The 12,614-nt window shown below is 39.9% G+C and overlaps 1 protein-coding gene across 1 annotated transcript in view; it reads left to right on the top strand.

Annotated features, from left to right (window-relative positions):
* Nucleotides 1-12,614, top strand: part of mmp15b (matrix metallopeptidase 15b) — a 35,919-nt gene that overhangs the window by 14,347 nt on the left and 8,958 nt on the right. The window contains exons 5-9 of the mRNA XM_051941262.1: nucleotides 1,773-1,934; nucleotides 3,227-3,423; nucleotides 7,040-7,178; nucleotides 10,591-10,741; nucleotides 11,641-11,759. Of these exons, the coding sequence (XP_051797222.1) occupies nucleotides 1,773-1,934; nucleotides 3,227-3,423; nucleotides 7,040-7,178; nucleotides 10,591-10,741; nucleotides 11,641-11,759 (768 nt within the window). The remainder of the gene's footprint in view (nucleotides 1-1,772; nucleotides 1,935-3,226; nucleotides 3,424-7,039; nucleotides 7,179-10,590; nucleotides 10,742-11,640; nucleotides 11,760-12,614) is intronic.

Raw genomic sequence — 12,614 nt, forward strand, 5'->3', positions numbered from 1 at the left:
CTCTTTTGTGTCATTTCAAATTGAATATTTTTAGGCTTTACAGTGTTAGTCATATGAAAACAAGCTATTAAATCATGATTTTTTTTTTTTTTTAGATTTTGTAAACACAATTATAAATGGGCGACTTTGAAAAAAAATCATATTTATTGCTCAATAATAATAATAATAAAGTTAGCAAATATTGAAATATTATCTTTTATTGAAACAGAATAGAGTTAATATAAGGACATTCCTCCATAACTACCATTGTTTAGAAGGTGTGGAATTGTATAAATTAAAAACTCAGAGAGTCACATTCAGGCCCCAGTAAGCACCTTCCTTGTTGAAGTTTCCTCAAAACAAAAGTTGCCCTGACCTCTGACCTTCCCCTGACTGGCACCACACAAAAGCAGGTTTGTATTCAACAGTTACACATAAAAAATAATGAAATGACAGCAGTTAATGGCAAAAGCACAACTCTATTTCATCCATTCTTTGATGTTTCTGTGTTGTTGCTCCCTTTCCTTGACCTTAATTTTGGGCAAAAACCCCCCAATTCTATTGTGCTTAAGATTTTTGGTGTGAGACATGTGACACACAATGTGATTAAACAGCCTTTCAGGCCCAGATGGTTAAACAAAAACAGCTTTTACACTTTACCCAGGTAACTCAAACACACATTATGCAGACAAACACTGTAGGCCAGTAGCACTAAAGGTCAGGAGCTTTTGTGGTCAGAAGAGACTAATGTAAGTTTCTGGCGAAGGACAGGGCAAGCTTGGAAACTCCATTTTGTTAGCAGAGGTGCTGCTTTAGTCAGCCTTTTCTATGCTGGAAGTCCCCATGTGTGTGTGTGTGTGTGTGTGTGTGTGTGTGTGTGTGTGTGTGTAGAGTAGTCAGAATTAGCAATAGATGCACTGGCAGAACTTTTGTGTTAAGATGTTTGAAGTTTACTCTTGGTTGTCACGGTTACCTCCAAAAGGTCTCTTTATTTCCTCTCAGTTCTCATTCTCTTCATTCATTTTCAGCTATCCCTAGAGCTCTGTCTTGCCCTCTGCTATTTTCTCCCCTTGAGTGTTAGCTGCAGCTTTGCACACCATGAGGACATTCATGTGACTGAAATTATACATGGTGGGGGAGATGAACTGTGTGTATCCTTGTGTGTGTTTCAAAGGGGAGATTAGGAGATGCACAAGGACAGGCATCTGAAGCGTCTCCCTTTCTCTTGCATGCACAGCACTGACATTGCCAAGTGCCCCAACAGTATGATGTAAGTGGTACAAATCTGACCAATCAAACAAAATTGCAAGCAAGTTCAAAGTTCACTCAGGTCAGGGCCCCGGCTGCACAACATCAAAGAGGTATTGAGTGAGGGGAAATACCCATCTGTTTTCTGGCTTCACTTCACAGATGAACTTATTGGAATATTTTAGTTAAATCTAAACCTGTGTTGCTGTGGTTTTATTTTCCTTAAATCTCCAAGTACTCTTTAGTGTTGAGAGGAAGTTGATGCAGTGGTCAGTGTGTCACAGCTGTGTTGTTGCACCATTGTTGCAGTGGCAGTGGTTAGGTTTGTATATTGATTCATATCAGCAATCATTAGTATGTCTGTGGGTGATTTATGTGTCACATCTGTGGAATTTTTTTGTTGACAACAGAACTAGGAGAAAACAGTGGATCGTATATCTGCATAACTCACTTTGGCACATGTGTTTTACGGATAAAAAGATAAGAAATGCAGTGAGTGTTGTTAAGCTTTCCCAGTTCTCCTAATTTGTACTTTGTTTATACAGGTAATGACCTCTTTCTGGTAGCAGTCCACGAGTTAGGACACGCCCTGGGTTTAGAGCACTCCAACAACCCCCTGGCCATCATGGCCCCCTTTTATCAATGGATGGAGACCGACAACTTCCAGCTGCCTGAAGATGACCGGCGAGGCATACAACAGATCTATGGTAGGATGTGTCATATGTTTTGTTTTGATAACCCTTCTGCTGTCCATTTGGTTTTGATGCCAATTTATGGTTTCTCCATTGACCTGCGCTGACTGATGCTGACGTTCACGCTGTTTCATTCATATTACAGTAGTTGCATTTCAGTTTGCAATGTAGACATTTCACATTGGCCCTAACATTGAACACAGGAAAACGCACAGGGCTCCTGTTGCTGTTTCTAAAATGCTGGCTGAGGCTTTGTGCTTTATGCAGGATATAGCAGGTAGCTACCATGTCGATGATGATTCCTACAATGTGCTACATACTATTGAAATGACCAGCTGAAGGAGTTTGCCTTTCCCAGTATTGTAGATGGGCACCATCGCTGAAAAGCATGCTCTGTTTTAAAGGACCTCCAAAGTGATGCAGTGGCTACTTTAATTACAACTCTTTTATTGGCTAAATATAAAGGTGTAAATAAGGACTGATCTCCTCATACGGTATCTCCTCAAAACAAACATTTAGTGTAAACTTAAAAGATTCACTTGTGGTTTAACAGTGGGTTTCATGCCACACTGTTTCTTGGTGGGAGCAGTAACTTCTAGGCGACCAAATTAGACTCAAAGAGATGTAAGATGTTAATTAGGAAGGTTTAGAAATGCAGATTTTTTTTTTGAAACAAGGAAAATGGAGTTGTTTCCTGTTAATCAACACCCACCTCCAAACTAAGAAAAAAACCCATCACAGTCCCTTAGGCCCAGCAGATGTTATTCAGTGTCTTGTTTTTTTCTGACTGATGGCTGTAAACCCAGTAATATTAATTAACGCTCATGTTCAGATCAGAAGAAGCAGTCTTTTCTCTCTGGAGTCATCAAATGTCTATCAATTCTTTAAACATAATCTGATCATTAAAACATTTGGTTATAATAGCTTCATTGCATTCCCCAAAATGTTGAAAATGTCTTTGAGATTTTTCTGAATAGTGAATACAGATATTTTGTGGTTTTGTTGTTTTAGTTAAACATGAAAGCCCTCCTACTTTATATCAATGCACTGTATTCATGTTTCTCACCATCTTAGAAACTGTGTTCTGTAATAACAAAGACTGTTCAGAAACCTAAAAAAGGTACCACAATACTCCCTGTGACATTTCCAGGTTTCTGAAACCAGGATAGGAATATTTACATGCATAGCACATAACTAGAAAGAGCTCAAAGCAGTCAATCCCAGCCAGAATACTTGGGTGTATTTAAACATTCTCTTTCATCAGTAATCCACTCACTTTAACACACTCTGTTTGCGACCCCATGAAGGTCAGCCAGATGGCAGCCCCACCCAGGCCCTGCCCACAGTGACGCCCCGTCGCCCAGAGCCCAGGCCACCTCAGATACCTCCTCGGCACCCTGATCGCCCGAGGACCACTGAAAGACCAGATCACTATGGACCCAATATCTGTGAAGGGAACTTTGACACAGTTGCTATGCTCCGAGGAGAAATGTTTGTTTTCAAGGTAATTACTTTAAGGATCAGGAAGTAAGGGCATTTATTAGCTTAAAACATCAGATGAGATAGGTCTGCTGTCATGAAGGTTGATTTCACAGTATGTCCTTGCTTAGAAATTCAGTGTGCTTCCAGCAGAGGAGCTGTCCTGCCAAGTTAACTGCATCAATAAATTAGTTATCCTTTTCCTGAGAATCGACCTTAGGCAAATGGCACATGCACAGCCAACAAGGCGTCTGTTTTCAATCAGGTCCCTGTGGATTGTAAACCAACAAGTCCGATGTTCTTTTATGAGATGGAGCAATGTTAAAAGGATGTGGAGTGGTCAAGTGTTTTCCTTAAAGAGCCTCTGAACCCACACAAAATGTTCAGAGGAGCTGAAGCAGCACTGAACGATTTTCTCAGTTTTTAACCTTTAAGAGATTGCTCTTAAAAATTTGTTTCATTAGCTGGTTTTATTATTTATTACATCTTAGGGGTATTTTTGATACTGTGCAATGCCTTCCTGTGGTCATTTGTCATCATACATCTGCTGCAGCATGTGTTTTCAGTAAAAATGGCCGTAATAGTTGCCGGTCAGTGTCAGTAATTCAGGAGGTTAATGTGGTCATCTGTTTACTGAAATTTCAGCAGCAAATAGGCCTTCATGTCCTTCAGGGGATTTTCACCTCTTCCGGATTGGTTTCATGATAGTTTACAGATCGTACAGCTCTACAAAGACGAGCAATGATGTGTTCCTGTGGTCGAGGTCAGATGAGGTGTTCAATGCTTGACAGCACTGAACAGTGAAGAGCTTTACTGACATTGGACTGAGATGGACAGAGAATGTTCAGACTTCAGAGTAAAGGAGCCTAAGTTTCACTTCCACAAATGTACCATTATGTCAGAAATTTTGACATCTGACAATGAACATCAGTAGTAGCAGCAGCTGAAGATGCCAAACAATATCAAAAAAATCAAATGCATTTTTAACTCTGTGCCAGTTAATACATGTGTCAATATTTATAACTAAAGATGTTATAGACATTTAAAAAATTAACAAGTGTTTCTGCAAAACAGTATGTCAACAGTTGTAAGACATTTTCTTTTCTTTTTAGTTTGAACAGTTTCAAAAGGTCTCTTCTAGAGCACAGTCCTGACCTTCAAAACAAACGGATCAGTCTATGAATGTCTGCTATCTTTGGCTCTAAGTGTGTTTGACACTGAGCAGCAGTTGCAAGACCTGACTGGACTCGAGCTGCACATGGTCTGACAGTTATGTCTGTGCTCCTGGATTTCATTTCAGCTTGTAAATCTATGTTCCTGGGTTTCATCCAAAGTCACAAAGCTGGACTGAACAGCATTAATCAGTGTCCCAAATTAAACAATTGATTGCCTGCCAGTGATTTTTAAAATACAAATGACCTGATCTGACTGAACGCAGACAAAAATCAAGTAATATAATTTTGTTGGTCAGTTTAGTTTCTTGGTTTTTCATCTGTCCCTTCCAATTGATCTTGAAGTTTACTAGCAAATTCACAATGTCTGCTTATTTTTTTCATTTTCAGAAACTATTTGTGTGACTGTATAGATTGCAGCATTAGACTGTCGATCAGCTGGTGCACCACTTTGGTCAAAACTTTCATCACCCTCTGGCTTTTCTTTACTGCCACTAGCTCACTCATGTATATTTTTAATTTTAGTTATTTATAACAGCAGATTATGGGTGGATTGAATTTAGTTCAGACATTTATACTCTGTGGTGGTGTTTTATTTCATACCATCATCGGGTGAAAATCTTAACCTGTCCAGCACTGTTATATCCTAAATAACATAGGAAACCAGATTTACTATAACATAGGAAACATTACACCTACTAAACATGCTCAGCTTGCTGTCAATGTGAGCATGCTAGTTAGCATTTTGTTCAAAGCACTGCTAAGCTGAAATACAGTCACACAAAGCCACTGTGACTACAGGCTACTGACTGGATGCAGTATGTATCAGCAGAGTTACAGTAGTGTTAATGTTGATTTAATCTTAGGCTTTTTAAACACGATGCATTGAGAAGAGAAGCTGGTCAAAGTGGGAAGATGCTGCAGTTTTATGTCATCTTTCACCTCTTGATAGTCTTGTGGTGAGAAAGTATGTCAGAAGGATAAAGACTGAGAAGTGACATGCACACTTTAGATGTCATTGACACACAGTCTTATCAGCTAGTACTGACTGGTATAGTTCATATATTGTATTATCATTTAGAGCTTGGCTCACATTGAATTTTCCTGTTGTTCACCTTTAAATAATCCTAGTGTTAGTTTTTCATTGATAGCACTCCTGTAATGCCTTACTGTTCCCAAACTGTAGTTGTTACTGGTTGTTCTTTTCTGCTGTTATTCTGCACAGGCAAACTAGCTTATGTTATATACTGTATGAGTGGGAGCAATCTGTAGCATATCAGCAACACTCTCTTCTCCAAGCAGTCCTGTCCATTAAAAGAAGAAAAGGGCTGTCATTCTGTCGAGAAAGTTTCTTTTTTCTGCTTTGCAGCAGAAGTGTGGACATAAAGACAGCCTGCAGAGCATACCGAGCTGCACTCAATATTGAAACTCCCACTCAGAGATGTGGTCTGCTCTGCTGAGGACTAATATGGTCAGTTCAGTCCTAATCAGAGGCAATGCAAGCTGTCAGACCACACAAATCAAAGAGCATCCAGTTGGGATTAGTCTTGTTCTGTTTTGTCACCTCTCCCTAACACATCTACAAATGGTTCCATTTTATACTATGCTGCGCCGTCCTGTCTGCCAGGGTGTCCTGCGTGAAGGACAAAACTAGGTGTGCTTGCCAGAAAGAAGCAGCACTGAGCATTTTACTGTTATAGTATCCAGGACAAGTAGGGGCACTGACTCACCACTTACAAATGAGTCTTCTATTGAAAATATGTGTGCCTGATGTGTGCACAGTATATAGAGTTGTGTAGTAGTGTCATTCAGTGCTTGGACAAATATGTACTAATGGTCATTTCCTTTGTTTTGCACTACTGACTTGACACAGTTCTTATTTTAAAAAGTTATCCCAGAGCACACTATGACAAAAATGAGAGTGCAACAAGGGAACATGATAAAACCAGCAGAGCGGAGACTGGCTATTATTAGCCTGCTGGTGCTCTGCTATTGCTAGTTTATTGTACGTTCTGGTCTAGTTATCCTGCAGCGCTCAGTTAGCCTTGCACAATGACTACTAATCTTTACAACAGTAGTATCTGACACCAGTTGGACAAATAGTTACATTCAGTTGACATGAAAAATGGCTTAGGAAACCTTCTTCTTAATGCAGCTATCTGTATCCTTTCCACACTTCTTGTTCTGATCTGAATAAAAAATGTTATGTAAAAGGCATAGGATGAGATGTGAACCCGATCGGTTTCTCTGCCAACTCTGATATTTTAGGTTTGGATTTACTGTATTTCAAGGTTTTGAGTGCCAGCCAGGAGTTAAGAAAGACAGAAGAAAAGAGCTGCATTTGTGCATGTAGAGAAGAAATGCTCCGTCACAAGGATGGTTTCTGTTTTGCGGATATTATTGAGACTAATTAAATGCTATAACAAACCAATGCCCAATCAGACACATTCCTTAATTTTGTCTCCTCAGGGCCGTTGGTTCTGGCGGGTGCGTAAGAACAGGGTTCTTGACAACTACCCTATGCCCATTGGTCACTTCTGGAGGGGTCTGCCTGGAGACATAGATGCTGCCTATGAAAGACATGACGGCAGGTTCGTCTTCTTTAAAGGTAAGCAACAGAAACTCAGACACACTGATGGATGCATACTTTTCACCCACACTGACATTATTCTACTGCCATTATCTTTTTTGCAAGAATATCTGTACCTTGTAACCAAAGGGGAAAGTCCAATGGCATTATTGTCATTTATATACTTATTACTGTTCAGAAAAGAGCAGTGAACACCTTGTGAGTGTTAGTACATGTGCATTTTTATGCAATTAAAAATTAGAAAATACCGTTTAAGTACACAAACGTAATTTCATGCATTTTTTGTTGTTTTTGTGGCCTGATGGCTTGCCTTTGTACATGTTGGGTGAATGGGGCAATACTTTAAACACACATTTGCTCTCATATGCATACTTCTCTTGCCAGCCAACAGTGATGTCTCACCTGTTTCAAATATTCTTTCTTTGGTATTATTAGTTGTTACTTTTTGAGCATGACACATTTCCAGTAGCAACAATAACCTTGAGGGCTATGTCTAATATTTAAATTAAGCCTCTAGCTGCCTTACAGCCTGAAGGATAGTAACGTGAACTTTGTGTGACTGCTGTGTTTGCAGTGTTGAGTGACAAAACAGCACTGTGTGGATTCAGTTTCAAGTGAAGCTACACTGTTGATTCCGCCATGCTAATGCTGGAATCATTTTTTGATACTGTATCCAAGGTATATGATCTAAGTCTTATCATAAGCCAGTAAGTTTTACTCATGTAACAGCAAGTCAGCTCTTTAGGGTTAAAAAAAAGTCTACTTCTTGGTTTTATAGAACAGACATTGCACTTCTCTGAGCATATGGACCACAACGATCTCTTATATATTAAAACATGTATACTCTCCTGCATAGAAAAAGCATTTACCATCTGGTTTCTTTCTACCAACTCAAACACAATTATAATGTTCTATGGCTTATGTTTTAGTGCTGTCACATTTTAGCAGTAAAACTGATTCTAGAGTTGTTTTTTTTTTGTTTTCTGCAGATTATACGGGGGATATATATAGCCCCCACCTCTTTCAGAAAGCGGCAATCCATAATGCATTCTGCATGCAGAGTTCAAATTCTTTTTAGCACAGCTCATTATTTATAGTGCGAGTCACTGAGAGCAGCTTGTCTTTTACAACGGTGGATAAAGTTGTTGAATGAAAAAGGAAGAACTTTGCCTTTGATGCTGCTCAATTCGTGGAGCTACAGGCTTTGGGGCAGCTGTTGATGATAACGAAAGTGATGTCATGAGCAACCTCTCAGTATGACACTTGGCTACAAGCCATTATCAAAGGAGTAGCGAGACAAAAGAAGAGCGAAGAAAGTAGGGAATGACTTAGAGCCCTGAGAGCACAAGACAAGGTGAAACATGTACAACAGTGAGAACCTTTAAATAAACCAGTCAGAACAATCAGGAACTTTATTTTCTGTTGCCCTGATGACGACAGTCATTTTTCAATCTTGTGCTTGTGCTTTTGTATGAAATGTCATCATTCATGAGCCGAAAATGGTTCAACTGCTTGAATGTGCTCTTGTTATTAGTCTTACTGTAGAAACTGACATGTGGTTTAGAGTTTACGTCTTCCAGCATTCATTTCCCATCAATCAGCAGTAATGGCACCTACCACTGTGTCTGAAGCCCTTTTCAGATAAACACCCCTTCTGTTAATCTGAATGAGTTGGCTACATGTCTGAATGAGCACCCTGGGCATTTTTCCTCAAAAGTCATGACAGTAATGCTACCAAGTCAGACATAGAAATATTTCCGTGTCACAAGTCTGAGCTGCCTGCAGTTCATTACCAGATAGTCATGCAAAGCTTCCAGCTGTTGGTAGGAGTCTTTCTCTGAGCAGCAGTAATCAGCAGTGGGCCCCTGTTAGCATTTCCAAGACAAAAGTGTGTGTGCAATATATATGCATAGATCAACTTCACCGATTTCTCATAATTTATCCGCAACATGGAGTCAAGGTGGATCAGGATTAAATGTTAAGACACTCTACGTAATTTTGTTCAGCTCAGACAGGTGAGCTGTGCCATACAGAGTCCCATTTTATTCTCTGCAGTTCAGTAATTTGTTACATAACACATTTAGATCTAGTCATTTTTCGTGTTCATTAGTGCATTATTCTGCATGTCACTTGATTAATGTCTAATCTCATATGTACGACAAACATTGTGCATGTACTGTGGCTCTGTGTGTCACTTTGTTGTGTGTTTCCCAATGAAGCCAGGAGAAACATGAACATGAAAGTCACCTCTGTCCAAAGTGCAGAATGCCATCACTTTCACACACTGAATTTTTTGATTATTCCCAAATGTAATTTGGATATTTTTCTACATAAAAAGTATTGTATGTTTTGTGTTACAAATTTCAAAATATTACAATGTATGTAATCTCAAGTGGGTGAGGGCCAGTTAGAACAGCAAGCTAGCTATGACAAGTAGGCTTCTCTGTTTTTACAAATTCTCAGTACAATATTATGCAAGATTTTTTTTGATCCAAGTCAGCTCCACAGCTGTTTCATTACCAGAGGTTTTACTGCAGTTTTCATCTCAAACAAGCCCATCTGTAGCAGAAACAACACAATTTATCCCTTTAGAAAACCAACACAGAAAGAAGGAAACAAATCCTTTGGTCATAAAAGTGGTTTGACATAGACTTGGAAAGCCATGGAATAAGTCATGGGATTTTACATCGGAGCTGTGCACCTCAGGAACCCTGGGAAGCATTGCGTCAACCTCTTGTTCTCTCCAGATGCTGAGTGTAGAGCTTTCATTTTAAACTAGAAGCAAGGGGCTGGAGGTGGGTGGATAGATGGGTTGGTGGGGAGGGGGGGCAGGCTGAAGCCAAAAAGAGATGTAATGGAGGAACAGAGTCCCCCTGTCTGACACCGTGAAAAAACAGTAAAACCCTCCCTTCAATGAGAAATCTGCTTTACCCTGACATGAGACAAGCCGCTCCTAATGGATAATTACAAGCCAAACCCAAACTACATAGTCAACAGTGTCGTACTTGCTTCTGCTGTGTTTTTTGATTGCTTGCCAGCAGATCATTATTGCATTCTTATAATTTACAAGTGTGTGTAAATGCTGGTTTGGATTCTGGGATTGTTCTTATCCAGAATTGGCAGCAAATTAAATGTGTGTGCACAAGCAAATCTGTTTCTGACACAGTGTGTCTGTGTGCATAAATTCTTGAATGTGTAAGATGTGCGTGTAACCAAGTCTATGTGGCACATGGAGGTTGACTGTGTGTGTTAATACTTTCCAGAGTCCAGAAGCGTTGTGAGTGGGAGTGTATAGGGAATGTCCCAATGTATGCATCAAAAAGAATCACTAAGCAGTTCTCCTCTCCTCTCCTCTCCTCTCCTCTCCTCTCCTCTCCTCTCCTCTCCTCTCCTCTCCTCCCCTCCCCCTCCCCCTCCCCCCTCTCCTCAGGAAACAGATTTTGGATTTTCAGGGAGGCTAACCTGGAGCCAGGATATCCACTTGAGTTGGTTGATTATGGTCAAGATATTCCCTACGACCGAATAGACACAGCTATCTGGTGGGAGCCATCTGGCTACACTTACCTCTTTCAAGGAGACTGGTAATGTAACCCACAACACGTCAGCTTCACATAAAAAATCTATTATTCATCTGCTACCCTTTATATGTATGTGTGTGTGTGTGTGTGTATATATATATATATATTACTTTATCAATAGTTTGATTATTTTTAAGTATTGAGACAGCCTTTTTGCAGACTTAGTTTGATCTCACCTTCTCATTAAATGAACATTGACTGCTTATTTCAGTCTTGTTGTGCCTTCTGGCATATACAAAAAAAATATGTACAAATTATTCAAGGTAAAAACTAGATTTTCACCAAATGGAGTGATTAAGTTATCATTTTGATGAATGTTGCAAAGACTGGATAAATATTATTGTTTTGCAAATGAATTCCTGCAGAGGTAATGATATTGTATATTTTTTTCAAACTTAAGATCATGAATTTTTGGTAAATGTTACACGTGTTACCTCAAAGTCCAACTTAAAACACAGTGACTGTGACGTTGCCCATTGTTTTGTGCACAATTGCTGTGGACAACCTTGAATTTGGCATTAGGTTGTGGTCGTCTTGGTCTTTTGAAGCTGGACTTAATGAGCCAGTGGCTTGACTGAAGACTGACTTGAGAACCTGGCGATACTACACACAATTATTACAAAGTAGCCCCACCCTAAAACATGCCCTGTTTTATCGCCTATTTTACTCTAGTTGGGATCATAATTTACAAAATGGACATCATACTGTATCCAAAAGATCCTAAAAGTAGCAACTGAGACCATACACTCATAAGGAAAATGTTTACTGAGGTGAGAGATAAGGTGAGAAGTGTGGCTGTTTTGTCAAAGATTTCTATGTAAGAAGAGTCGATCTGAATCTTCTTTTTCTTGTTTAGACAGTTGATAAACAGAAGCAACCATTTTCTCTGCTGCTGTCTTCAGGTACTGGCGCTTCAACGAACAGTCACGCTCGGCTGACCGAGGCTACCCAAAGCCAATCAACGTTTGGGGATCATCAGTGCCGTCTACTCCCAAGGGGGCTTTCCTCAGTGATGATGGAGGTAAGCCGAGACAAGAAGAATGGTTTCTGTGTGTGTGTGTGTGTGTGTGTGTGTGTGTGTGTGTGTGTGTGTGTGTGTGTGTGTGTGTGTGTGTGTGTGTGTGTGTGTGTGTGTGTGTGTGTGTGTGCACTCAGGTGCTGGCTATACTTGTGGGGACCAAATGTCCCCACAACTGTAGGAAAACCGAAAACTTTAAACAGTGTTTTCTTGGCCATGTTGTTACTGAAAAAAGTAAAAGTGCAAAAATGTTTCTTTAGGGTTAGGCATTGTTTTGGTCTGGGTTAGGGTAAGGGTTAGGGGTTAGATATGAATGGGAGTCAGTGGTATGTCCCCACAATGATAGAAAACCACAGTATGTGTGTGTATGTGTGCATAGGTGAGAAGGGTCAGTGGCAGACAGACACACTTGAAACAAAGAGTCAGGGTATGGTCATTAAATCGTCAGGAAGGAGGATGGGTGACGTGTGCATTTATGTCTGTAAGGACATAAATTTGAGCTGACGTGAAGTGCTTTTTGTTCTAGGCTGCTTGGTTGGTGTGAGCGTGAGAGGAGTTATCCAGCTGGCAAAAGGATCACTCTTCTCAGTCCCAGAGCATATTTTTACCTTTTTGCAATTTTTAATAAAATGGTTAAGTTAATTAAGGAAGAGTTGATTGATTTTACTTAGCGTGAAGACTGAAAACATAGGGAAACAGCCCATTTATGTCTGAGGCAAACAAATCCTGCCTCTTAAGATTACAACTTTTGTTGTTCAAGCTATACATTATTCTGAAAGCAGTGGCAATCATCTCACGTACTGTAAGACTTGGCAGGATTTCCCAAAAATCAAACAATACTTTCAATGCTCTGAACCC

The sequence above is a fragment of the Acanthochromis polyacanthus genome, chromosome 2, assembly GCF_021347895.1.
Source record: "Acanthochromis polyacanthus isolate Apoly-LR-REF ecotype Palm Island chromosome 2, KAUST_Apoly_ChrSc, whole genome shotgun sequence".
In the NCBI taxonomy this organism is placed as follows: domain Eukaryota; kingdom Metazoa; phylum Chordata; class Actinopteri; family Pomacentridae; genus Acanthochromis; species Acanthochromis polyacanthus.